The sequence below is a fragment of the Salvelinus namaycush genome, chromosome 33 (genome assembly GCF_016432855.1).
Source record: "Salvelinus namaycush isolate Seneca chromosome 33, SaNama_1.0, whole genome shotgun sequence".
Taxonomy (NCBI): domain Eukaryota; kingdom Metazoa; phylum Chordata; class Actinopteri; order Salmoniformes; family Salmonidae; genus Salvelinus; species Salvelinus namaycush.
In genome coordinates, this window is record NC_052339.1 from 412,834 (window position 1) to 439,579 (window position 26,746).

The 26,746-nt window shown below is 43.3% G+C and overlaps 1 protein-coding gene across 1 annotated transcript in view; it reads right to left on the reverse strand.

Annotated features, from left to right (window-relative positions):
* LOC120027866 (cadherin-7-like) overlaps positions 1-26,746 on the reverse strand; it is a 132,294-nt gene that overhangs the window by 14,090 nt on the left and 91,458 nt on the right. Inside the window, exons 10-11 of the mRNA XM_038972947.1 lie at positions 8,802-8,919; positions 7,616-7,867 (exon numbers count right to left, since the gene is read on the reverse strand). Coding sequence (XP_038828875.1) covers positions 7,616-7,867; positions 8,802-8,919 — 370 coding nt within the window. The remainder of the gene's footprint in view (positions 1-7,615; positions 7,868-8,801; positions 8,920-26,746) is intronic.

Below are 26,746 nucleotides of genomic sequence, written 5' to 3' on the forward strand. Positions count from 1 at the left end.
CTCTGCAATTTCACCGGATGTTGTCGAGGTGGGTCGCTAGCGGAACGCCTGCGCCAGAAAGGTTACGCTTTTTAAACCGACATTGCTTGAAGGGAAGAATGTTGCGTGAGTAATGAAACTCAATATAATGATGTAAATCATCAGGTTTTTTTCCGCCAGTAGAAGACTGCTTATCCTAAGCACTGCTAGCAGCCACAGTGTTTGGGAGCTGCCAAGTAGCAAGCCTATTATTGGAGTCCAGAATAGTGGTACTGCCCTCTGGTGGTTAATGTAAGAACTATCATTGAAAACAGACGATCTCAGTGGGCATGGTAGAAACGTAACACAATTTGTACATTATTACAAATGAGTGCAGCTAATGAAGAAATTGCAGAATCTTCTGAACTGGAGAAACTGAAACGCCAACCACATTCCCGCCTGACATTGTTGAAACCAGACTTGTCAAACACTGTGGCAAAGCACAAGCTACAGCAGAAGAAAGCTCATGACAGACACTCAGACTGTCAGAGAATTCAAAGAGGGAGAGAGGGTGATGGTATGTAATTTCTGTGGAACTCAGGTGCGATCTTGCAGAGGTAATTTGACTTACCGAGTTGAAGTTGGTCATCGCCTTGTCAACATTCATGTAGCTCATCTGCTACAGTCCAATGCTTCATCAAAGCCATGTCGAGAGACAAGAACCATAATATTACACGTTTTACCTCATTTCTACCAGCATGTCACATGTGCAACCAGAGGGGAAAAAAACTCTAGTCCACCTTCAGTCCACACACAGAGACACATACAAAGCTATCCCTCACCCTCCATTTGGCAATTCTGACCATAATTCTGTCCTCCTGATTCCTGCTTACAAGCAAAATCTAAAGCAGGAAGTACCGGTGACTAGCTCAATACTGAAGTGGTCAAATGACACAGATGCTACAGGACTGTTTTTCTAGCACAGACTGGAAAATGTTCCGGGATTCATCCAATGGCATTGAAAAGTACACCACCTCAGTCACTGGCTTCACCAATAAGTGCATTGATGACGTCGTCCCCACAGTGACCATGCGTACATATCAAAGGTTAGAGCTGCCGCTTTCAAGGAGCGGGAGACTAATCTGGACGCTTACAAGAAATCCCGCTATGCCCTCAGGCGAACCATCAAACAGGCAAAGCGTCAATATAGGACTAAGATTGAATACTACTACAACGGCTCTGACGCTCGTCGGATGTTGCATGCCTCGCAAACTATTATGGACTACAACGGGAAACCCAGCTGCGAGATGCCCAGTGACGCGAGCCTACCAGACGGGCTAAATGCCGTTTTATGCTCGCTCCGAGAGAAGCAACACTGAAGCATGCATGAGAGCGGCAGCTGTTCTGGACGACTCTGTGATCACGCTCTCCGTAGCCGATATGAGCAAGACCTTTAATTGAGATCTTTTTTTAATAAAGCATTTAATGAACACTTTGACTGCTCTACGTATGGTCTGGATCACTAGTAGATGTGCAAATGTTTTTAAGAGCCACATTACTAACGTAGGCTCTGGGAACACCTTATATACTAACGATACATCGTAAGAAGGTTCTAACGATGATCATAACGCTACGAATTCTTTTGGAAAACAAGACCCTGTTCTACTCTACTATGGCTGGAGGACACCTGAGCTGACAGCACCTGAGGATGCAGAAGCAGCAACACCCCTGGACTTTCTCCTCTGGGCTCTCCTCTCAGCCAAAACAATGCAATCACTCGCAATCACGCCCCCAATTGCAGTGCCGCAGATTCAAACATGCGTTGATGGAGACGCCAGATCTGGGAGCAAGGACAGAGAGGAGAGAGAAAAGGGTTGTGCACAGAGTATTAATGCAAGAGGGGGAGGCAGGGAGGGGTGGAGGAGGACCCTTGCTACCTTCGGCTTCAACATAGACTTTGATCTGAAGCCATTCTTGTGACTTTGCCATTGTAATTGTTTGTAGGCTTATGTAGTCTAAATTGAATCTATGATCGTATGCTATCCTTTTGTTTTTTGTATGTTATTTGTATGTCATTTTAATATTTGAGAATTAACCAATGATATTAGGCCATACTTGGCCATGATTACAGACACCTGTGTGTGTCTTTCGACACTATATAAACGAGTCACCCTGCAGTGTTTGATTATACCCTGATGAAGACAGCTTGCCTGTCGAAACGTTGGACATTACATTTTTGCATCTTAGCTCTTAGAGTGTGCGGCTCTCCTCTATTTTCAAGTTTTCCACTCTGCTAGCCAGCACCTCGCCTAAATAGGTGTGCGTTTCTTTTTCCTCTAGGGGTGTAGGAAGGTCACACAGGGAGAAGGGGTAGGGGAGAGCAGAGAAGAAGAAGTGGAGGAGAGAGAGAATGGAATATAAGGAGACAAAGTTAAGCAGCACAGACTGATGAAGGCAGATGAGGACTCATCCACCCACGGATCAGCTCATGTACATGCACACAAATACACGCATACGCACAAAAACAGACATAGGCTTGGACTGGAAGCCATAAGTTCTAAGCCTGTGGCCTGGGGCCATGCAATTGCTTTTCATTAGCAATGCTGGGTTCAGAACTCCACCACTACCTCTTTCCCCTGTTGCTCTTTTCATCTTTTCATTAATTACAAAAAGTATTCTCCTTTGCAATAAAAAGGTTTACTTTTGCGAACTAAAATGTAAGTGAGTGTTGGCTGTCCCTATTGTATATCCCATTAAAACTTTGTAGGGCTAGGCCCCTTTTTTCTCCTTTTCCGTCTGAATGACGTGCCCAAAGTAAACTGCCTGTAGCTCAGGCCCTGAAGCCAGGATATGCATATAATTAGTACCATTGGAAAGAAAACACTTTGAAGTTTGTAGAAATGTTAAAATAATGTAGGAGAATATAACACAATATATATGGTAGGAGAAAATCTAAAGAAAAACCAACCAGATTTTTTTTGAGAGAGACCATCCTCTTAGAAATGCAAGAGAAAGGTCACATTGTAAAATAGCTTCCTGGATTCCTATGGCTTCCACAGGGTGTCAGCAGTCTATGTTCAAGGTTTCAGGCTTGTAACTTCAAAAACTAATAAGAAATAACAGTTTTTGTATGAGGACATAGTCTTAGAAATCATTTTTTTTTGCATGCCATGATGAAGTTGTGCAACGGCTAAAATCGGTTTCCTATTGAAAATACTTCATTCCAAAATAAATTGTATAGTTTAATTACATTTTAGGGTGTCTGAGGAGTAAATAGAAATGTATTTTGACTTGTTGAAACAAAGTTTAGGGGTAGATTTTCAGATTCCTTTCTCTGCAGTGGATTACTCATATCGATTGCGCCAACTAAACTGACTTTTTGGGATATAAAAAGTATTTTTTATATGTAGTGACATATTATAGCTGGGACCCTTTGGATGACAAATCAGAGGAAGATTTTCTAAAAGTACTTGAACATTTCATCTTAATATGTGAATGTATGAAACCTGTGCCAGTGGAAAAAGATTTTGGTGTGGGGCGCCATCCTCAAACAATCGCATGGCATGTTTTTGCTGTAATAGCTCCTGTAAATCGGACAGTGCAGTTAAATTAACAAGAATTTAAGCTTTCAGCCGATATAAGACACTTATATATACCTAAATGTTTAAAACCCATAATAACTATTAGAATTTATTTTAATTATGCGCCCTCCAGTTTCACTGGAAGTTGTTTCGCTAGCGGGACACCGATCCTTTTAAGACTCCATCTCAATGTTCAATTAAGTTCACCAGCGCATTAAACTATTCTTCTGACTGTGCTGTGCTGTGATGTGGTGTAAAAACCCTGTCTCTGGATTCTCATAGCAAATGTGACGAGTGTTATCATCATGAGAGACACAACCTGCCAAAAAGTGAGAATCCTTTACACATACTGTACCTTCTCCCTATATCCACAAAGGCATGCTCAAACCCTGCAAACAATGAGTCATTAGGACGTCCCCAGGACGTCACGAAATGGTTGCTTAAAGTCGACAGGTGGTTTCCCCTGCAGGTTTTGTCTAGATCCCGGTTTGTTCCGGGCACTTCCCCGAAGACGTTTTTTAGGACTTTCTTGGGATGTTGAGACATGGTCCCCTCAAGGTTTTTGTCTAGTTCCCGCTTTGTCCCAGGGACGTCACCCGGTGGTCGCAAAGAAACGTTCTCCCCCCAAAAAACAGAAAATCTAACCATGGTACACGCACCCTAGTTTCATTACACATCACCCTTTGTTACTGTTGCCAAGTACATCAAGGCCCTGATTCATGAACCACTGATCCAGTCACAGCTCTTTGGCAATGGTAGGGACACCCACACACAAACAGTGCTTTTGACATTGTGTTTTCAAGATACATATTTGATACACAGTACATGACTACACCGTGTATGTGTATTCATACAGTCATTATTATTTAACATGTCCTCACCTGGGATTTGAATTCACGACCTCTTGGTTCACAGCATTCTGTTCTTCCTGCTACACCACCATGTCTGAATCAATGAGTATGGTTACATGCACACAATAATGTGATTATTGTGGATAGTCAGCTTAATATAATAATTTAATTAAAACGTTTACATGCTTTGCAAGAACAACGATTTTCCTAATAATCCTGTTTACACATCTGAAATTAATATGACCCACCAATATTAGACAACTATACTGAAAACCCAAACTCAAATTGCTGAAATTAGTAAATTAAATCAATTAGAGAATAGTTAGATTAACTGATAACTAAAATAGCATTGCAGATGACTCTCTTTTGCTAAGGTCAGAGATGTATTGTAGGTAATAAATGTGCAGGGGACTTCTGATATTGTGGCGCAGCAGAAAGATAGCATATCCCCAAATCCAGAAGTTGTTGAGTTCAAATCCCAGGTGGGGTCATATAGAAAAGTCAGTAGCGATCATGTCAAATGTAATCATATTGTCAATGATTAACGACGTGTACACTATTTTAGCTGAACAGGATAACACTTGCCTTAAAACCCCCTTACCATTAAATGTCTTTACTTATAATGGTTTGGAACACCTGGGACCATTACATGACAAAAACCTTGAGTGGACTATGACAAAAAGTCCAAAGAACATTCAGGGGACCATGACACAATGTCACAAGAAAGTCCTTAAAATGTCCACGGGACTATCCAGGAACTAGACAAAACTTCTAGGTGACCATGACAAAATGTCCCAAGAACATGCTAAAAAAGGTCCTCTGGGATGTCCCCGGGACAAACCGGTATCTAGACAAAACCTCCAAGGGACCATGACACAACATCCCAAGAATGTTCAGGTCACCATGACACAACGTCCCAAGAGCGTCCTAAAGATGTCCACAGGTCAAACCAGGAACTATAAAAAGGTCCCCCAGAGAACGTTGCCTTGGAATCATCATGCAATGTCCAAAGGACTAGTAAAAGGAAAGTCCTGAGAATGTCCTAAAAAGGTCCTGACATGGTCCTCAGTGATGTCCTGGGAATTTACGGGGAACTAGACAAAGGTCCCCCAGAGAACGTTCACTTGGGACCATCACGCAACATTCTTAGAATGTTCTCAGAATGTCAGTGGGATAATGTCACGCTGAAACCCTTAAACGACCTGATGGGAACGTCGCAGAATGTCCTCAGGACATCCCTTGTTTGCTGGATACACTCATTCATTGCATTTGGAAAATATTCAGACACCTTGACTTTTTCCATATTTTGTTACGTTACAGCCTTATTCTAAAATGGATTCAATATATTTTTTTAATTCCTTAATCTACACACAATACCCCATTTTCAATTTTAGAATAAGGCTGTAAAGCAACAACATTTTTAGTCTGAATACTTTCCGAATGCAGTGTACAATCACATTAGTAAGTTCTCAAAAAACTTTGAAAACGGACATTCAAGAACATGGAGATAACATGAGAATACTACCCATAGATGTCATCATGGTTGATCTTCCCCAAGCCTATCTCTGAGCTTTTTAACCTGTCTCTCCTCTCTGGGGAGGCTCCCATTGCTTGGAAGGCAGCCACAGTGCATACTTTATTTAAAGGGGGAGATCAAGCTGATCCTAACTGTTATAGGCCAATTTATAATATGCCATGTTTATCAAAAGTGTTGGAAAAACTTGTTAATAATCAACTGACTGCCTTTCTTGATGTCTATAATATTCTCTTGGGTATGCAATCTGGTTTCCGGTCAGGTTATGGATGTGTCACTGCAACCTTGGCCAAAGCTTTTGATACGGTAGACCATTCCATTCTTGTGGGACGGCTAAGGAGTATTGGTGTCCCTGAGGGGTCTTTGGCCTGGTTTGCTAACTACCTCTCTCAAAGAGTGCAGTGTATAAAGTCAGAACATCTGATGTCTCAGCCATTGCCTGTCACCAAGGGAGTACCCCAAGGCTCGATCCTAGGCCCCACGCTCTTCTCAATTTACATCAACAACACAGCTCAAGCAGTAGGAAGCTCTCTCAACCATTTACATGCAGATGAAACAGTCCTATGCTCAGCTTATACTCAGCTCTACAACAAAGATTTCTTAGTGTCCAACAAGCTATCTCTGCCCTTAACCTTGTTCAGAACACATCCAAAACAAAGGACACGTTGTTTGGTAAGAAGAATGCCCCGGTGTGATTACCAGCTCTGATGGTTTAGAGCTTGAGGTACTCACCTCATAGAAGTACTTGGAAGTATGGCTAGACGGTACACTGTCCTTCTCTCAGCACATAGCAAATCTGCAGGCTAAGGTTAAATCTAGACATGGTTTCCTCTATCGTAATCCCTCCTCTTTCACCACAGCTGCCAAACTAACCCTGATTCAGATGACCATCCTACCCATGCTAGATTACGGAGACAATTTATAGATCTGCAGGTAAGGGTCCTCTTGAGAAGCTAGATGTGCTTTACCATTCGGCCATCAGATTTTCCACCAACGCTCCTTACAGGACACATCACTACACTCTCTACTACTCTGTAAACTGGTCATCTCTGTAATTCCGTCGCAAGATCCACTGGTTGATTATTCTTTTTAAAACCTTCTTAGGCCTCACTCCCCCCTCTGAGATATCTACTGCAGCCCTCATCCTGCACATACAACACCCGTTCTGCCAGCCACATTCTGTTGAAGGTCCCCAAAGCACACACATCCCTGGGTCGCTCCTTTTTTCAGTTCACTGCAGCAAGTGACTGGAAGGAGCTGCAAAAAACAATCAAACTGGACTGTTTTATCTCCATCTTTTCATTCAAAGACTCAATCATGGACACTCTTACTGACAGCTGTGTCTGCTTCACGTGATGTAGTGTTGTCTCTACCTTCTTGCCCTTTGTGCTGTTGTCTGTGCCCAATAATGTTTGTACCATGTTTTGTACTGCTTCCATGTTGTGCTGCTGCCATGTTGTTGTCATGTAGTGTTGCTACCATCCTGTGTTTTCATGTGTTTTCTTATGTCTCTCTAGTGTTGTGGTGTCTCTCTTGTCGTGATGTGTGTTTTGTCCTATATTTTTATTTTATTTTTAATCCCAGCCCCCGTCCCCACAGAAGGCCTTTTGCCTTCTGTTAGGCCATCATTGTAAATAAGAATTTGTTCTGAACTGACTTGCCTAGTTAAATAAAGGTTAAATAAAAAATACCCAGCAGTGTAATGATGCATCCCAGAATGGAGAACAGGGCCCCTGTACTGAGGCCGGCAGGAAGTGTGTATGACATGGCTCCACACGATTGGGCCACACCGTCCGAGTCACAGTCACACACGTTCACTGATAAGGTGTTGGTGCTACTGAGGGCGGGGCTTCCACTGTCGACAATCAACACGGGCAGTCGGTACAGCATCTGCTTCTGTCTTCGAAACCCTCCACGTTTCGTTATGATAGACGCCGTGTTGTCTGGAAGGGAGGGCCATGAATATGATCAGTCAGGAAGAAGGAGAAGAGTATTTAGAGATCAAATCCTGCATAGTCTGTGATGAGCCTGCAGACTGTGGATCAACCCTAGAATGATTGATATCATCTCTAATTTAAAAAAAACTTTAATACAGGAGATTTCTTTATCTCACAAATCACATACAGTATACTATAGCTGCAGAGACAACTTTATACTGTTTTGTTTTTATGCTTTGTTTTTGCTTTGTTTTTTATGCTTTGTACTAGTCCGCAAAAACACAACAGTAAATACTACAGTATACTAGTCAGCAAAAACACTAGAGCAATTACTACAGTATATAGTACACTTTTTTTTACCAGTATTTATACTATAGTAAACTGTAAATACTACAGTATACTATAGTATTCCTACGATAGTATATATACACACAATAGTATTTTTTCAATTGGGCAGTGACATATGAATAGTAACAACTGAGGAATAGAAGAGAAGGCTCAGAGGCATAATGTCAGGGTAGTTCAGACCAGAAAAAATGTACATAGGAGAAAAATATTTTGTGCAAATGGGCATGATACCGTTAGTGATTAAATTATACTTTCAAATTGTGTCTTTACATTTCAAAACTTGTTTTTGCCTCCACACTTCTAAACCTGCAATTAACATTCATAGATATTCTTATCCACTGAATGGATTTAAAGGTGAAAGAAACATGAATAAGCCATCAGAAGCATCCTCGGAAAGTTTATTTCAGCAACTACTTTCAATCAAAAAGGTTTTGAAATGTCTAATGTTTGAAAATCCAATATTTACAAAGAACACTTCTCAATCCATACTTGGTCATAGTTGACCCTGATCTTACATACCTTACAAACCCTGATCCCTTACATTAAAAATGTTCCTCACATTCTTCTCTGTTGACGAGGACGAGACACCTACCTTTGTTGTCTCGGAGAGTGAAGTTGCTGTTGCTAGCCACAGACGCAGGTAGGGCAAAGTAGAAGCGATGACCACTGAGAGGCTCATCCTTATCCACGGCGCTGATCGTCTGGATGACCTGTGGAACACATGACCACACACAACCACTATGACTGTCTGAACCTCTAATGACGCAACCAAATTGTGAAGCTGATCGGTTGATTGACAGTTTGATTGATACAATTGCCTAATTGCTGCCACTAAAAGGTCATAAATCCATATCTGTAGTTTCTTTGTTTTAGTCTGGCATCTCCATACGAATTAACTGTGCTGGTTCAACATGGTGCCTAATTGCGTTCACAGGTTAAGATTAGTTTACAAACTAGCATAAATCTCGCTTAACACAAGGCCAATACAATAGTGTAACTAAAATGATGCAAATAAAGCAGATTTTGATTCATAGGAAATATTTATTTTATAACGTTGGCTATGATTTTACATCACTTAACACTTGCAGTAAATGCTTATTTGGCAAGAGAAGCCTACTGCAGCCTTATGGGGATGAGATTCTCTCTGAAACATTATAGGTATGGATTAAATTGTTTTTTTCCCCTCATCAATCTACATACAATAACCCATAATGACAAAGCAAAAACAGGTTTTTTAGAAATGTTTGCAAATGTATTAATAATAAATAACTGAAATATCACATTTACATAAGTATTCAGACCTTTTAATCAGTACTTTGTTAAAGCACCTTGTCAGAGCCGTGTGTATAGGTGGCAGGGAAGTCAGGCGCAGGAGAGTTAAACTGAGTGTAAATGGAGACTTTTAATAAATGTCCACTTAACAATGCTCCAAACACGAAAATGTACATACATAAAATAAACATGGGTACGAGGACCCGTCGCGCACCTATACACCAAATAAACAACAGTTGACATGAAACAATCCCTGACAAAGACATGAGGGGAAACAGAGGGTTAAATACACAAGAGGTAATGGATGGGATTGAAAACAGGTGTGTGGGAAGACAAGACAAAAGCAATGGAAAATGAAAAATGGATCGATGATGGCTAGAAGACCGGTGACGTCGACCGCCGAACACCGCCCGAACAAGGAGAGGCAACGACTTCGGCAGAAGTCGTGACAGTACCCCCCCCCCCTGACGCGCGGCTCCAGCTGCGCGTCGACACCGGCCTCGGGGACGACCCGGAGGGCGAGGTGCAGGGCGATCCGGATGGAGGCGGTGGAATTCTTTTAACATGGAAGGATCTAAAACGTCCTCCACCGGAACCCAGCATCTCTCCTCCGGCCCGTACCCCTCCCAGTCCACGAGGTACTGAAGGCCCCTCGCCCGACGTCTCAAATCCAAAATGGATCGAACAGAGTACGCCTGGACCCCCTCGATGTCAAGAGGAGGCGGAGGAACTTCACGCACTTCAGCCTCCTGGAGCGGGCCAGCCACCACCGGCCTGAGGAGAGACACATGGAACGAGGGGTTAATACGGTAATTAGTGGGCAGTTGTAACCTATAACATACCTCATTCACTCTCCTCAGGACTTTAAACGGCCCCACAAACCGCGGACCCAGCTTCCGGCAGAGCAGGCGGAGGGGCAGGTTTCGGGTCGAGAGCCAGACCCTGTCCCCTGGTGCGAACACCGGGGCCTCACTGCGGCGACGGTCTGCGCCAATTTTCTGGCGCCTTATGGCGCGCTGAAGGTGGACGTGGGCTGCCTCCCAGGTTTCCTCAGCGCGCCGAAACCAATTGTCCACCGCAGGAGCCTCGGTCTGGCTCTGATGCCAAGGAGCCAGAACCGGCTGATACCCTAATACACATTGAAAAGGAGTGAGGTTAGTGGAGGAGTGACGTAGCGAGTTCTGGGCCATCTCTGCCCAGGGCACGAACTTCGCCCACTCCCCCGGCCGGTCCTGGCAATAGGACCGCAAAAACCTGCCCACATCCTGGTTAACTCTCTCCACCTGCCCATTACTCTCGGGGTGAAAACCTGAGGTAAGACTAACCGAGATCCCCAGACGTTCCATGAACGCCTTCCAGACCCTTGATGTGAACTGGGGACCCCGATCAGACACTATATCCTCAGGCACCCCATAGTGCCGGAAAACGTGTGTAAACAGGGCCTCTGCAGTTTGTAAGGCCGTTGGGAGACCGGGCAACGGGAGGAGACGACAGGACTTCGAAAACCGATCCACAACGACCAGGATCGTGGTGTAACCCTGTGAAGGTGGAAGATCAGTCAAAAAATCCACCGACAGGTGCGACCACGGCCGTTGAGGAACAGGTAAAGGTTGAAGCTTACCTCTGGGCAGGTGTCTAGGAGCCTTGCACTGGGCGCACACCGAGCAGGAGGAAACATAAATCCTCACGTCCTTGGCTAAAGTGGGCCACCAGTACCTCCCATCAAGACAGCGCATCGTCCGACCTATCCCAGGATGACCAGAGGAGGGTGACGTGTGAGCCCAATAGATCAATCGGTCGCGGACAGCAGACGGAACGTACAGACGACCAGCTGGACACTCAGGAGGAGAGGGCTCTGCACGTGACGCCCGCTCAATGTCCGCGTCCAGCTCCCACACTACTGGCGCCACCAAACACGAAGCTGGGAGTATGGGAGTGGGATCCATGGACTGCTCCTCTGTGTCATACAGCCGAGACAATGCGTCTGCCTTGACGTTCTGGGAGCCTGGTCTGTAAGTAAGGGTAAACACAAAACGAGTGAAAAACATGGCCCACCTTGCCTGGCGAGGATTCAGTCTCTTCGCCTGCCGGATGTACTCCAGATTGCGGTGGTCAGTCCAGATGAGAAAAGGGTGTTTAGCCCCCTCAAGCCAATGCCTCCACGCCTTCAAGGCTTGTACGACAGCTAACAGCTCCCGGTCCCCCACATCATAGTTTCGCTCCGCCGAGCTGAGCTTCTTCGAAAAGAAAGCACAGGGGCGAAGCTTCAGTGGCACACTGCTCCTATCCCAGCTTCGGATGCGTCCACCTCCACTATGAATGGCAAAGAGGGATCCGGATGAGCCAGCACAGGCACCGAGGTAAACAGAGTCTTCAGGTGTCCAAAAGCCCTGTTCGCCTCAGCCGACCACTGCAAGCGCACCGGGCCCCCCTTTAGCAGTGAGGTAATGGGAGCAGCCACCTGACCAAAACCCCGGATAAATCTCCGGTAGTAATTGGCAAACCCTAAAAAACGCTGCACTTCCTTTACCGTGGTTGGAGTCGGCCAATTACGCACGGCTGTAATGCGGTCGCTCTCCATTTCCACTCCTGAAGTGGAAATCCGATGCCCTAGGAAGGAGATGGATTGTTGGAAGAACAAGCATTTCTTAGCCTTGACATATAGATCATGCTCCAACAGGCGACCAAGCACCCTGCGCACCAGGGACACATGCTCGGCGCGTGTAGCGGAGTATATCAGAATATCATCGATATACACCACTACACCCTGCCCATGCAGGTCCCTGAAGATCTCATCTACAAATGATTGGAAGACTGATGGAGCATTCATCAACCCATATGGCATGACAAGGTACTCATAATGACCTGAGGTGGTGCTAAATGCTGTCTTCCACTCATCACCCTTCCGAATACGCACCAGATTGTACGCACTCCTGAGATCCAATTTTGTGAAGAAGCGTGCCCCGTTCATTAACTCAATAACTGTATTTATCAGAGGTAACGGGTAACTATATTTCACCGTGATTTTATTGAGACATCGATAATCAATGCACGGGCGTAAACCGCCATCCTTCTTCTTCACAAAAAAGAAACTCGAAGAGGCTGGTGAAATGGATGGCTGAATGAACCCCTGATGCAGGGATTCAGAGATATATGTATCCATAGCCACCGTCTCCGCTTGCGACAGGGGATACACGTGACTCCTGGGATATGCAGCGTCTACCAGGAGATCTATCGCACAATCCCCCCGTCGATGGGGTGGTAATTGAGTCGCCTTCTTTTTACAGAAGGCGAGAGCCAAATCGGCATATTCAGGGGGAATGCGCACGGTGGAGACCTGGTCTGGACTTTCCACCGTAGTAGCACCAACGGAAACCCCTAAACACCTACCTGAGCACTCTCGCGACCACCCTGTGAGAGCCCTCTGTGGCCAAGAAACAGTGGGGTTATGACAAGTTAACCAGGGTAGGCCTAGCACCACAGAATACGCAGGAGAATCAATAAGGAAAAGACTAATCTTCTCCTTGTGACCCTCCTGCGTTATCATACACAAAGGTGCGGTGACCTCCCTGATAAACCCTGAACCTAATGGTCGACTATCTAAGGCATGAATAGGGAAAGGCATATCCACAGAAACAATAGGGATCCCTAAACTATGAGCTAAATCTTTATTAATGAAATTCCCAGCTGCGCCTGAATCTACTAGCGCCTTATACTGGGAATGCAGGGAAAAATCCGGAAAAGTGACAGAGACAAACATTAGTGCGACAGAGGGCTCTGGATGAGAATGGTGCCTACTCACCTGGGGTGATGCCAGAGTGCCCTGCCTGCCTTCTCTATTCCCAGAGGAACCAACCCGGCACCGACCAGCAGTGTGATCTCTGCGACCATAGATGGTGCTCGAGCGGGAACCTCCTCCGGTCTCCCTGCGCACCATCCCTCCCAATTCCATAGGTTCGGGAGAGAGGGTGCAGGAGGATGGAACAACCAGACCCCGATCTAGACGTCCACGAGTAGCCAGCATGTTGTCCAGCCTGATGGACATGTCCACCAGCTGATCGAAGTTGAGGGTGGTGTCTCTACAGGCCAGCTCCCGACGGACGTCCTCGCGTAGACTACAACGGTAATGGTCGATCAGGGCCCTGTCGCCCCATCCAGCGCCGGCAGCCAAGGTCCTAAACTCCAAGGCGAACTCCTGTGCACTCCTCGTCTCCTGCCTCAGATGATAGAGGAGCTCACCCGCCGCTCTGCCTTCGGATGGGTGGTCGAATACCTTCCGGAAATGGCGGATGAACTCCTCAAAATGGTCCAACGCCGCATACTCCTCTCTACGCACAGCGCTGGCCCACTCCAGGGCTTTCCCGGTGAGGCATGAGATGAGGGCGTAACTCTTCTCACGGTCAGATGGTACTGGAGAGACCGTGGCCAGATATAAGTTCAGTTTTAGGAGAAAGCCCTGGCAGCTGGCAGTATCTCCATTGTATCCCGTGGGTAGGGATAAATGGATTTTGTTATCTTCAGGAGGAGGAAAAGCGTTCGACGGAAATACCGGTTGTGGTGGTAGAGGCGCTGGAAAAACTCCCTGTCTCTCCAAGCGATCCATATTCTGGACAATGCGATCCATGGCAGCGCTCAGACTGTCAATCTCCTCCGCTTGTTCCATGACGCGTTCCTCTAGCTCCATGAACGAAGTGTCTCCTCCTGCTGACTTCATAGCAAGGGTCAGGGATTCTGTCAGAGCCGTGTGTATAGGTGGCAGGGAAGTCAGGCGCAAGAGAGTTAAACTGAGTGTAAATGGAGACTTTTAATAAATGTCCACTTAACAATGCTCCAAACACGAAAATGTACATACATAAAATAAACATGGGTACGAGGACCCGTCGCGCACCTATACACCAAATAAACAACAGTTGACATGAAACAATCCCTGACAAAGACATGAGGGGAAACAGAGGGTTAAATACACAAGAGGTAATGGATGGGATTGAAAACAGGTATGTGGGAAGACAAGACAAAAGCAATGGAAAATGAAAAATGGATCGATGATGGCTAGAAGACCGGTGACGTCGACCGCCGAACACCGCCTGAACAAGGAGAGGCAACGACTTCGGCAGAAGTCGTGACACACCTTTGGCAGCAATTACAGCATTGGGTCTTTTTGGGTATGACGCTACAAGCTTGGAGCAATTGTATTTCGGAAGTTTCTCTCATTCTTCTCTGCAGATCCTCTCAAGCTCTGTCAGATTGGATGGGGAGCGTCGCTGCACAGCTATTTTCAGGTATCTCCAGAGATGTTAGATCGAGTTCAAGTTGTGACTAGGCCACTCAAGGACATTCAGAGACTTGTCCCGAAGCCACTCCTGCGTTGTCTTGGCTGTTTGCTTGTCCTGTTGGAAGGGGAACCTTCGCCCCAGTCTGAGGTCCTGAGCTCTCTGGAGCAGGTTTTCATCAAGGATCTCTCTCTGTACTCTGCTCTGTTCCTATTTCCCTCGATCCTGATTAGTCTCCCAGTCCCTGCCGCTGAAAAACATCCTCAAAGCATAAGGATGCCAACACCATGCTTCACCGTAGGGATGGTGCCAGGTTTCCTCCAGACGTGACGCTTGGCATTCAGGCCAAAGAGTTCAATCTTGGTTTCATCAGACAAGATAATCTTGTTTCTCATGGTCTGAGTCCTTTTAGGTGCCTTTTGGCAAACTCCAAGCTGGCTGTCATGTGCCTTTTACTGTGGAGTTGCTTCCATCTCGCCACTCTACCATAAAAGCCTGATTGATGGTGCTGTAGAGATGGTTGTCCTTCTGGAAGGTTCTCCCATCTCCACAGAGGAACTCTGGAGCTCTGTCAGAGTGACCATCGGGTTCTTGGTCACCTCCCTGACCAAGGCCCTTCTCCCCCGATTTCTCAGTTTGGCCCGGTAGCCAGCTCTAGGAAGAGTCTTGATGGTTACAAACTTCTTCCATTTAAGAATGATGGAGGCCACGGTGTTCTTGGGCACCTTCAATGCTGCAGAATGTTTTTGATACCCTTCCAAAGATCTGTGTCTAGACACAATCCTGTCTAGGAGCTCTACGGGCAATTCCTTCGACTTCATGGCTTAGTTTTTGTTCTGACATGCACTGTCAATTGTGGGAACTTATATAAACAGGTGTGTGTCTTTCCAAATCATGTCCAATCAATTGAATTTACCATAAGTGAACTCCAATCAAGTTGTAGAAACATCTCAAGAATGATCAATGGAAACAGGATGCAACTGTGCTCAAATTCGAGTCTCATAGCAAAGGTAAATAAGGTATTGATGTTATATTTTTTCTGTTTGTCATTATGAGGTATTGTGTGTAGATTGATGACGAAAAAAATGTATTCAATACAATTAGAATAAGGTTGTAGCGTAGCAAAATGTGCAAGAAGTCAAGGGATCTGAATACATTCAGAATGCACTGTAACTACTCATAAACCAACATTTAACATGTAAAATATCCCCTTATCAGAGTACAATAAACTAACATTTAGCCTAACAACCTCTACACAGACTTGTGCCAACACCACCATTATGTAGCGGTCTGGCTAAATCAATTGAAATGTGTGGTGCCTCTCGAAGTGGCAGTTTGGGCCCTGGTCAAAAGTAATGCACTATAAAAGGAATAGGGTACCATTTGTGAAGCAATCCCAGGGCCTTCATAGTGAATGATATACACAGCCATTCACACATCTACAGTCTAGCATAGTGTTCTGTCACCACTGCTTCAAATCAAGTCGTCCAAATTTGAAGCCAGCGAGAATAATAAAAACCTCAAACTTAAGACATCCCTCAAAAACCATGGACCACATCCACATCCAAAATAGCTGTTTTCACATGTTGATCTTAAATTTCAAATGTGAAACCATATTTAAATATGTATGAAATGTTTAGTTTACAACTTAACACAACATTTTCACTGGTGAGGAGAATAAGATGTTTTCACCTAATGTGAATTGCATTTTTACATGTGAAGAACATTCAACATGTGAAAATCTCACTTTCACATATTGAATTGAAATTTCACGTGACAAACATTCAGATGTGAAAATCTCAGTTGCCGTTTCACATGTAAAAAAAACATAAACATTTGAAAATCTCACTTTCACATGTGAAGCTGCAAGTTCAAGTGAAAATGAATCATGTGAAAATCTAATTTGCAGTTTCATATGTGAAAAACTTCCATGTGAACTTTTTCAATTCCCATGTGAAATTGAGATATTCACGTGACAGGTTTTATCATACGAAACTGCAAATGTAATGGTTTTTCACATTTGTAATTGCAGATTCACATGTGTGGTTGAAATACTATTATTCTCCTCAGATGGTGTTACCATTAGCGATGTGACAAATGGAAAATTGTTCTTAACGTTTAAACTGCCAGTTTTCCGTTAAAGAGTAACTTTCATGAACAAAATCGAAAACAATATGTTTTAGGTTTAGTTATAGTGAAACATGTTAATTATGGTCTACATTTTGACAGTTTGTAGCAAAAGTGATATATTTTTATATTTTAGGGAGTGAACGTTATTTATAATAAGGATTACATGGAGAAAATCTGACCTATATGAAGTGAAAATGGTTTCCCCTCCATTCAGCAAAATATATTTTACCTAAACCCTCCCTATACCCAAAATAATAACTAAAACAAAGTGGATAGCAGAGAACATGTCCAGCATTTACTCTAACTTGGACACACCAGAGCCTTAGATATGCAGTTTTAGAAACTGTTCTTCGTCCGGTAAGCATTACAAGGCAACGCATGAATATTAATAGTGCACAGAGCTGCGGGCCAGGTTGTGGGTTCACAAACCACTGTGGACAAGAGTAGGGTTGGAAATATCTCCTTTATAGCAACAGCATTGCATGAATCTATCATCATATTTCCATTTCCGAGAAAAATATATATTTTATAAACATTTCATGCAATTCTATGTAATTCTTGCATAATAGCAGATAATTTTTTAATACCACACGAATTACCGAAATGACAGGCTAAAAATGGACAGAGAGAAAGGCTTGTGTGTTCATCGAATCATATTTCTCCAAAGCCAAATCAGTGTGTCTTGTTTGCAACGAAACTGTCCATGTTTGCAAATAATTAAATCTGAGACATCATTAGGAACCTGAGCATGGTACTTTTAAAAGTTAGTCCTATATTTCCACCCCAGACAGAGTCGGCGTACCGACGCAGAAAAATGTAAGCTTTAACTTCTGGCTACTCAAATGCCATGGCTTAAACCAACTAGAGGTCACAAGTGTTTCCCTAAAAGCTCTCTGGGTTTAAACATATTATATTGTACAGAAAGTAAATAGCTTAATCTATTGATAGTGACAGAATTAGAATACTTCTCAAACAAAGTCAAAAAAAATTCTCCTCAACTATAGAAGGTTGTTGAGCATAGTCTCAATGTCATAGAAAAGAAACAATGATGTCGAAATTTACCGAATGGTTACCTGGAGGAAAATTCGTAAGGGTAATGCTTTTTCAATTTCAGTCAAGGGGAAGATTTAGTGCTTAAGGTGAGGCCGTGAGGTAAAATGGCGGACTGAACACAGCGGTGCAGATCGCCTCAAGATAAAAACGTTATATTCAATATCTGTAAGTTTTACTAAATATTAGTACTTCACTCCACATACTCGTTGGTAGGGTTGCAAAGGGTCGGAAACCTTTCAGGAATTGTCTGTCCGGTGTATTTTACAGCTTGTTTCTAGCATAAAGCATGGCGGACCAAAGTGGTGTTATCAATCACTTTATATTATCGGATCAGTTTTATTTTCTTCAAAATCTTGATTAACACTCCTCAGTTAGCAGGCTCAAGCAAGCAAAAACTTAACTTGCAGAAATTGTTAACAAGTTAGAAATTATTTAAACACACTTTGCTGTAGGCTACTATTTACCAGTTAACAAAAAATAATGTATGTCATATAAAATATATTCACCCAGTATTGTAATCAAAACATACCAGAAAGCATGTATTCCTCAGCTCAGACAGTGTAGTATTGTGGGCGCAATAGCATCTCATTAGTGTGCAAGATCTTGAAAATCACCTGTACATGTGATGGAAGAGTGCACTGCACATGTGATGGAAGAATGCACTGTGCATGCAGAGGGTTGCAATTCCATTGAATTGGGGATAGTTTAATGAAAATAAGCCATTAGACCTAGAATTGCCTTATGTGTATCCAACAAAAAGGTTCACTGTTATAAGCTAACTTTTTTGATGAATTTAGGCAAATTCCCCAAATTCCAGGGCTTAACTTCCCATGGAAAATTCCTGAAAGGTTTCCGACCCTTTGCAACCCTACCAACGAGTATGTGGAGTGAAGTACTAATATTTAGTAAAACTTACAGATATTGAATATAACGTTTTTATCTTGAGGCGATCTGCACCGCTGTGTTCAGTCCGCCATTTTACCTCACGGCCTCACCTTAAGCACTAAATCTTCCCCTTGATTGAAATTGAAAAAGCATTACCCTTACGAATTTTCCTCCAGGTAACCATTCGGTAAATTTCGATCCATCCCTTAGTAACAAATCAAGCTCTTTTTGCCCTTAACGGTTCAACTCTACCATTGAAATAGTAATGTGGTGCCTCTAAGTAATCTCAAGGGAGGGGTTCGGTATGAAATACACTCCCTTCTAGATGTGGTGGGTGGTACCACTTCAAAGCTTACAATAAAAGCAGGTGACAGTGCACCATTTTTGGCAATGGTCTTGGTAAGTGGAGTGTGCCAATATATTTTGCATGATGCTTCCTTGACTAGTGTCACGCCCTGACCTTAGTTATCTTTGTTTTCTTTATATTTTGGTTAGGTCAGGGTGTGACAAGGGTGGTTTGTTTAGTTTTTGTATTGTCTAGTTTTTTTGTATGTCTAGGGGTTTTGGTTAGTCTAGGCATATTATAGGTCTATGGTGGCCTGAATTGGTTCCCAATCAGAGACAGCTGTTTATCGTTGTCTCTGATTGGGGATCCTGTTTAGGTTGCCATTTTCCATTTAGGTTTTGTGGGTTATTGTCTATGTGTAGTTGCATATCAGCACTTGTGTCTTATAGCGTTCACGTTTGATAGTTTGTTTAGTGTTCTTCGTATAATAAAAGAAGAATGTATTCTTATCACGCTGCGCCTTGGTCTCATAATTACAACGAACGTGACAACTAGACTACTGACGTTACACAAAATTCAAAGGCAGTAAGGCACATTTCCGCATATGACCAAATTCAACGTTTTTGCTACGTTACAGCTTTGTTCAAAAATGGATTACATAGTTTTTTTTATCAATCTACACACAATAACCCATATTGACAAAGCAAAAACAGGTTTTTAGATATTTTATTAAATGTATTAAAAATAAAAAACTGAAATATCACATTTACATAAGTATTCAGACCCTTCACTCAGTGCTTTGTTTGTTTCAAGTCCGGATTCTGGCTGGGCCAAACAAGGACATTCAGAGACTTCATGGCTTGGTTGTTGCTCTGACATACACTGTCAAATGTGGGACCTTATATAGACTGGTGTGTGCCTTTCCAAATCATGTCCAATCAATTGAATTTACCACAGGTGGAAGTTGTAGAAACATCTCAAGGATGATCAATGGAAACAGGATGCACCTGAGCTCAATTTCGAGTCTCATAGCAAAGGGTCTGAATACTTATGTAAATAAGGTGTTTCTAAAAACCTGTTTATGCTTTGTCATTATGTGGTATTGTGTGTAATTGGCTGAGTATGTTTTATTTTATTTAATCCATTTTAGAATAAGGCTGTAAAGTAACAAAATGTGAAAAAAGTCAAGGGGTCTGAAGGCTTTCCGAAGGCACTATAATTTCTAGATTAAGACGGCATGGAAGTATGTTAAAAATGGCCAACCAAGCATGTTGGTTACGATTAAAGTAGGCAATGGAGTATCAGTTGTCATCTGCGATTAAATGCTTGTGGTTACAAGCTGTCAGGTATTAGGCACTAGAGGAGGTGGAGAAAGACACCCTGCCAATTAGGACTGGCAGACCCAGGGAGATTTTATCCTCATTTGATTTAATGAGGCCTCCAGAGTGGTGCAGTGGTCTTAAGGCACTGCACTGCAGTGCTAGCTGTGCCACTAGAGATCCTGGTTCGAGTCCAGGCTCTGTAGCAGCCGGCCACGACTAGGAGACCCATGAGGCGGCGCACAATTGGCCCAGCGTCGTCCAGGTTAGGGGAGGGTTTGGCCGGCAGGGATGTTCTTGTCCCATCGCGCTCTACTGACTCCTGTGGCAGGCCGGACGCAATGCATGCTGACACAATTGCCAGGTGTAGTGTTTCCTTCAACACATTGGTGTGTCTGTCTTCCGGGTTAAGCGGGCATTGTGTCAAGGAGCAGTGCAGCTTGGTTGTGTTTCGGAGGACGCACGGCTGTCGACCTTCGCCTCTCCTGAGTTGCAGCGATGGGACAAAACTGTAACTACCAATTGGATACCACGAAATTAGGAAGAAAAAAAGACGGGATTTCATGAATATTACATTTATACTACTCCCTGGCACTCAGATTAAAACTACACAAGAAAATAAAAAAGCACAACATGTCTCCTGTGTCTGACTTCATACCCAGATGTTGTGAGTTTCATTTAAAACATTGTTTTTACAGTGGAAACTGGAATCATGCTGATCAAGGTGATCTATTTGCAGAGCGTTCACAATCTCAAATTCACTGATTGGTTTTGGATTTGTGTGTTTTGGTAGAAACAGTAATAGCTAATATAAAGCACTTTATACCCTGAACATGGATGCACTGTATATGCACAGCTGTGCAACATGAAAGACACAATTTCTTCACGGGGTACAATATATATATATATATTCTTTCATATAACATGCCTGTGTAGCAAAAAATACATTTCAATACAAATACAGACATCGCTCTATGGAGCTTGCCTTATTCCCCAACGATGAAGCAGATGGGAACTCTATGATGTACTTTGAATAAGCTTATCTCGAGGAAGGTATCAATTCCATTCCTTGCTCGCCGGGAGAAGGACAGTAAATCAATGTTAAATCAACCCACTTTGTAATTTATAATGACTGTCATTATCGGGCCTCTGATGCAAACCATTTTGGAAGCTCTTCAGAGACGAGTCCTCTAACGGTTCAAGTAGAAGACGGAAGGGGAAAGACACTGATGTAGACATAAATTTCCACAGAGAGACATTAACAGCCTCAGCCGAACGGTGCCTGTCAGACACAAGACTGAGGAGTCAGATAAATCACCGAATTTTTTAGTTTACATGCGGCTGGGTGTCAGATCAAATAGATATAAAAGAGACTGTCTTTGTCTTCATTTGTGCCTTTACAGCACGCCGGATTAACACAAAGGCAGGCTCATTCAGAGTAACGTGCATGCACTCACACACATGCTTGCTTGCGCTCGCACACACACACACCGTGCAGGTCCTATTGTTACACAAGCTAATTAGAGATAAATTAAAGATAAATGATCCCTGCATAAAGTTAGATGGGCTCCTAACTTGTCTGAGCCAACACAAGATAAGGCAAAAGAAAGCCTAACAAATGATTACTTTCAAAGTGCAGGGCTGTAGAACGAGATCTACATTTTATATCTCATCTTTTGTTTTTTAACTGCAACAACTGTGATTGCTGCCTATTTATTTTAAGGCCATACAGCAACTACACATAGCTCTAGTTGGGATTTCATTATCATCACATCTCTAGAGCGGGCATAAAGGACACTTTTAAAAGTTTTATTATACGTAGATGAAATTACACATTTGCAGCACGTCAGCACGGACAGACCATCAGGCTCATTAATTTGATTGGCCTACATTTGGTTGTTTTAAGACTGATTAATTACTTTACTTGACTGATTAGATTATTTTATTGTGTGTATTTTGCCTTTAATATGTGTATTTCTGTATATTGCACGCCTCATTTGAAAAAGACACCTGGGTCTTGTTATTCAGTGAAAGTATAGAATAAAGGTAAAAAAATAAATAAAAATGGACTAAACTCAGTCCCTGTTTCTCTCTCTACCGAAACATGTGCCATGCCATTGTTGTTTCCGACTCCTACCTTCAATTACATTTGTTGTTCCCGACTCTCACCTGAAATAAATATCTATAATGAACTGCTAATTGGAACAAGAAGACACACTTAATATGTTAATAGCTAAGATCCTTAGAAAAGAACCATAAATATTTACACTTATGAACAACAGATTTAAATAATCATAAAAAAAATTGCCAGCTCACTATGGTAGCTATGTGTAACTTCTGTTCGTTTTCATTCTTCAGTCAATACAGGAACCCAACAGAAAACTAAAATGAACACACTGTAAAGTCAGGGGATGCTTGGTGGGACTATGTGTATTTGGCGCAGGTTGGAAGATTGGGGGCAGTGGAATGCCAAGAAAGTCCACTCATGTATGTAATGGCTACAGTGATGGAAATGATTAGAAGCGTGTGACCTCCCTGCTTTTCCCCTCCACTCCATCGTAATATCAATTAATATTATGGTAGTAGACAGACGCACCGATGATCCGTAACAAGTGGCGTCTCTGGAGCGAGCTAGTGCCATGAGACCGCCCCTAATTAAGCCTGAACGATGGCAGGTTATTCCAACCACCAGGCTTCCGGCTAATCTGCGCTAAAGAGCCATGGTGCCCGAACTACTGGCAAACTTTAATATTTCTTCTTTCAGGTCTTCCAGTGGGCGGCTGTGGGTTTTTAACTAAACACTAAGTTGTTGGGAAGGAGGCGGATGTGCAGATAGAGTCTATAGGAGTTTGTTTGTGTGCTCTTTGCTGTTCCATCCCCAAGGGTGGACATACAGAGAAAAACATGTTAATTAGAATGTAGGAAGGCTCTGTCTTGCCTTGTACAGCCACAATGTCCACCCATCCTGACAGAAAATACACGGCTTGACTGCTCCTTGTTATTCAAATAGTGTTCAAATATCAACCTTTTCCCCTATTTTTTTTTTTTTAGGTGTACATTTGCATAATGCCACAGGCAGTAACCACTCAAAAACAAGACGGAGCGTCTGAACTTCAAGTTCTATCTGGAGAACACGTGTGATACATGTGTTTCAATAGGTCAACCGTGAAACATTGGGCTGGCCATTCTACAGGAGTTAGGGAGGGCACCAAAGGCAGGCCATTCTTTGACCAGACCTGGGTTCAAAGAGTATTAGTTTTCTTTTGAATGTCTTCTGCCATAGTGTTTACTTACTGTTTTACCCACTTCATATGTACAGTATACTGTATACTGTATTCTAGTCAAAGCTCATCCTATTTAACTACAGCTGTACACATATTTCCTATTCATATACTGTCCATAATGTCTATGAACACCATAATATAAAGTACATAGTATGTATTTAGTCCGGACATTGCTCGTTCGGATATTTCTTAATTCCTTTCTATTCATTCCTTTTTATTTTTGAAATGTGTGTATTGTTTTGCATAGTTAGGTATTACTGCACTGTTGGAGCTAGAAACATAAGCATTTCACTGCAGCTGCATTAACATCTGAAAAAAAGCGATAACATTAGATTTTGTTTTAAAATGAGCATTTAATTTAGCCTGCCTGGAGAGCCAGATGGATAGGGGTTGGAACATTCAATTGGTCCCATCTTGCCAGGCAAGCTCAATCAAGTAAAGTATTTGAAGGAAAATGAATTTAAGCTTTGGGCCTGTATTCAAAACTTGAGTAGGAGTGCTGATCTAGGGTTTGCCTTTCAGATCAGAATGAATAAGATTATATGGAACAGGGGGGGACCTGATCCTAGATCAGCACCCCTACTCTGAGACACTTTATGTATACGGCCCTAGGTTTGCTTCTGACACAACACTGTAGTGTATGAGAACAAGTAAGGAGGGTGATGGCACGTAAAGGCTTAGCAATTTCCCCGTGTATCATGATGTGACAAGGCCAAATGCATGTGATGTATAGGCTAGGTTAAAGGGCAGCAGAGAGCTCTCTATTAACATTTTAAAAAGCAGTGTCTTATTAAGACAGATTTTCAAAAGGCATGGACAGAAATGGAATGCTCTTCAGCAGGGGTGTCAAACTGATTCCATGGAGGGCTATTGTCTGCAGGTTTGAGTTTTTTCCTTTCTATTAAGCCCGAGGCAACCAGGTGTGGGGAGTTTAATTCATCAAGGACAAGGGAGAAGCGAAAACCCGCAGACACTCGGCCCTCCATTGAGTTTCACACCTGTGCTCTACAGTATAATACAACATCTCAATAAAACAAAGTAATAATTTCCAACACCTCAACCAAGACAATAATAATTTCTCACCAAGGTTATGCCGCCTTTGTCAAATCAAATTTGATTTGTCACATGCGCCGAATACAACAGGTGAAGGAAGAACTTACCGTGAAATGCTTACTTACAAGCCCTTAACCAACAATGCAGTTAAGAAAATATTTAATAAATAAACTAATGTAAAACAATTAAAATGATAAGGAACACAATAAATAACAACAACGAGGCTATATACAGGGGGAACCGGTATCGAGTCAACGTGCGGGGGTAGAGGTTAGTTGAGGTAATTCGTACATTTAGGTAGAGGTAAAGTGACTATGCATAGATAATAAACAGCGAGTGGCAGCAGTGTAAAAACAAAGGGGGGTGTCAATGCAAATAGTATGAGGGGACATTTTATCTCTCATGGCTTGGGGGTAGAAGCTGTTAAGGAGCCTTTTGGACCTAGAGTTGGCGCTCTGGGACCGCATGCCGTGAGGTATCAGAGAGAACAGTCTATGGCTTGGGTGACTGGTCTATTTTACAATTGTTTGGGCCTTCCTCTGACACCGCCTAGTATATAGGTCCTGGATGGCAGGAAGCTAGGCCCTATTGATGTACTGGGCTGTATCCACTACCCTCTGTAGTGCATTACGGTCGGATGCCGAGCAGTTGCTATACCAGGCAGTGATGCAAGCGGTCAGGGTGCTCTCGTTTGTGCAGTTGTAAATCTTTTTGAGGATCTGAGGACCCATGCCAAATCTTTTCAGTCTCTTGAGTCTCTTCATGCCCTGTTCATGACTTTCTTGGTGTGTTTGTACCATGATAGTTTGTTGGTGCTTTGGACACCAAGGAACTTTAAACTATCGACCCGCTGCACTACAGCCACATGAATGTGAATGGGTGCATGTTTGACCCTCCCTTTCCTGTAGTCCACAATCATCTCCTTTGTCTTGCTCACATTGAGGGAGAGGTTGTTGTCCTGTGCTATGGGCACAGGGAATATGGTGGTCTGCTTGCCACTTGCCAGTTGGTCCGCGCATGCTCTGAGTACACGTCTTGGTAATCCGTCTTGCCCCGCAGCCTTGTGAATGTGGACCTGTTTTAAGGTCTTGCTCACATCGGCTACGGAGATCGTGATCACACAGCTGGTGATCTGATGCATGCTTCAGTGTTGCTTGCCTCGAAGCGAGCATTAAAGGCATTTAGCCCGTCTGGTAGGATCGTGTCACTGGGCAGCTCACGGCTGGGTTTCCCTTTGTAGTCCGTAATAGTTTGCAAGCCCTGCCACATCCGACGAGCATCAGAGCCGGTTTAGTGTGATTTAATCTTAGTCCTGTATTGCTGCTTTGCCTGTTGATTGTTTGTTTGAGGGCATAGCAGGATTTTTTATAAGCGTCCGGATTAGTGTCCTGCTCCTTGAAAGTGGCAGCTCTTTGGCTCGGTGTGTATGTTGCCTGTAATCCATGGATTCTGGTTGGGATATGTACGTACGGTCACTGTGGGGACGACGTCGTCGATGCACTTATTGATGAAGCCGGTGACTCAGGTAGTATACTCCTCAATGTCATTGAATGAATCCCGGGAAATATTCCAGTCTGTGCTAGCAAAACAGTCCTGTAGCGTAGCATCCGCGTCATCTGACCACTTCCGTACTGAGCTAGTCACTGGTACTTCCTGCTTTAGTTTTTGGTTGTACACAGGAATCAGAAGGTTATAATTATTGTCAGATTTTCCAAATGGAGGGCGAGGGAGAGCTTTGTACACGTCTCTGTGTGAAGGGTAAAGGTGGTCTAGAGTTATTTTTAATCTGGTTGCACATGTGACACACTGGTTGAAGCGCCACTTCTGGATGAGCATTTTCTTGTTTGCTTATGGCCTAATACAGCTCATTGAGTGTGGTCTTAGTGTCAGCATCGGTTTGTGCTGGTAAATAGACAGCTATGAAAAATATAGATGAAAAGTCACTTGGTAGATAGTGTGGTCTACAGCTTATAATGAGGTACTCT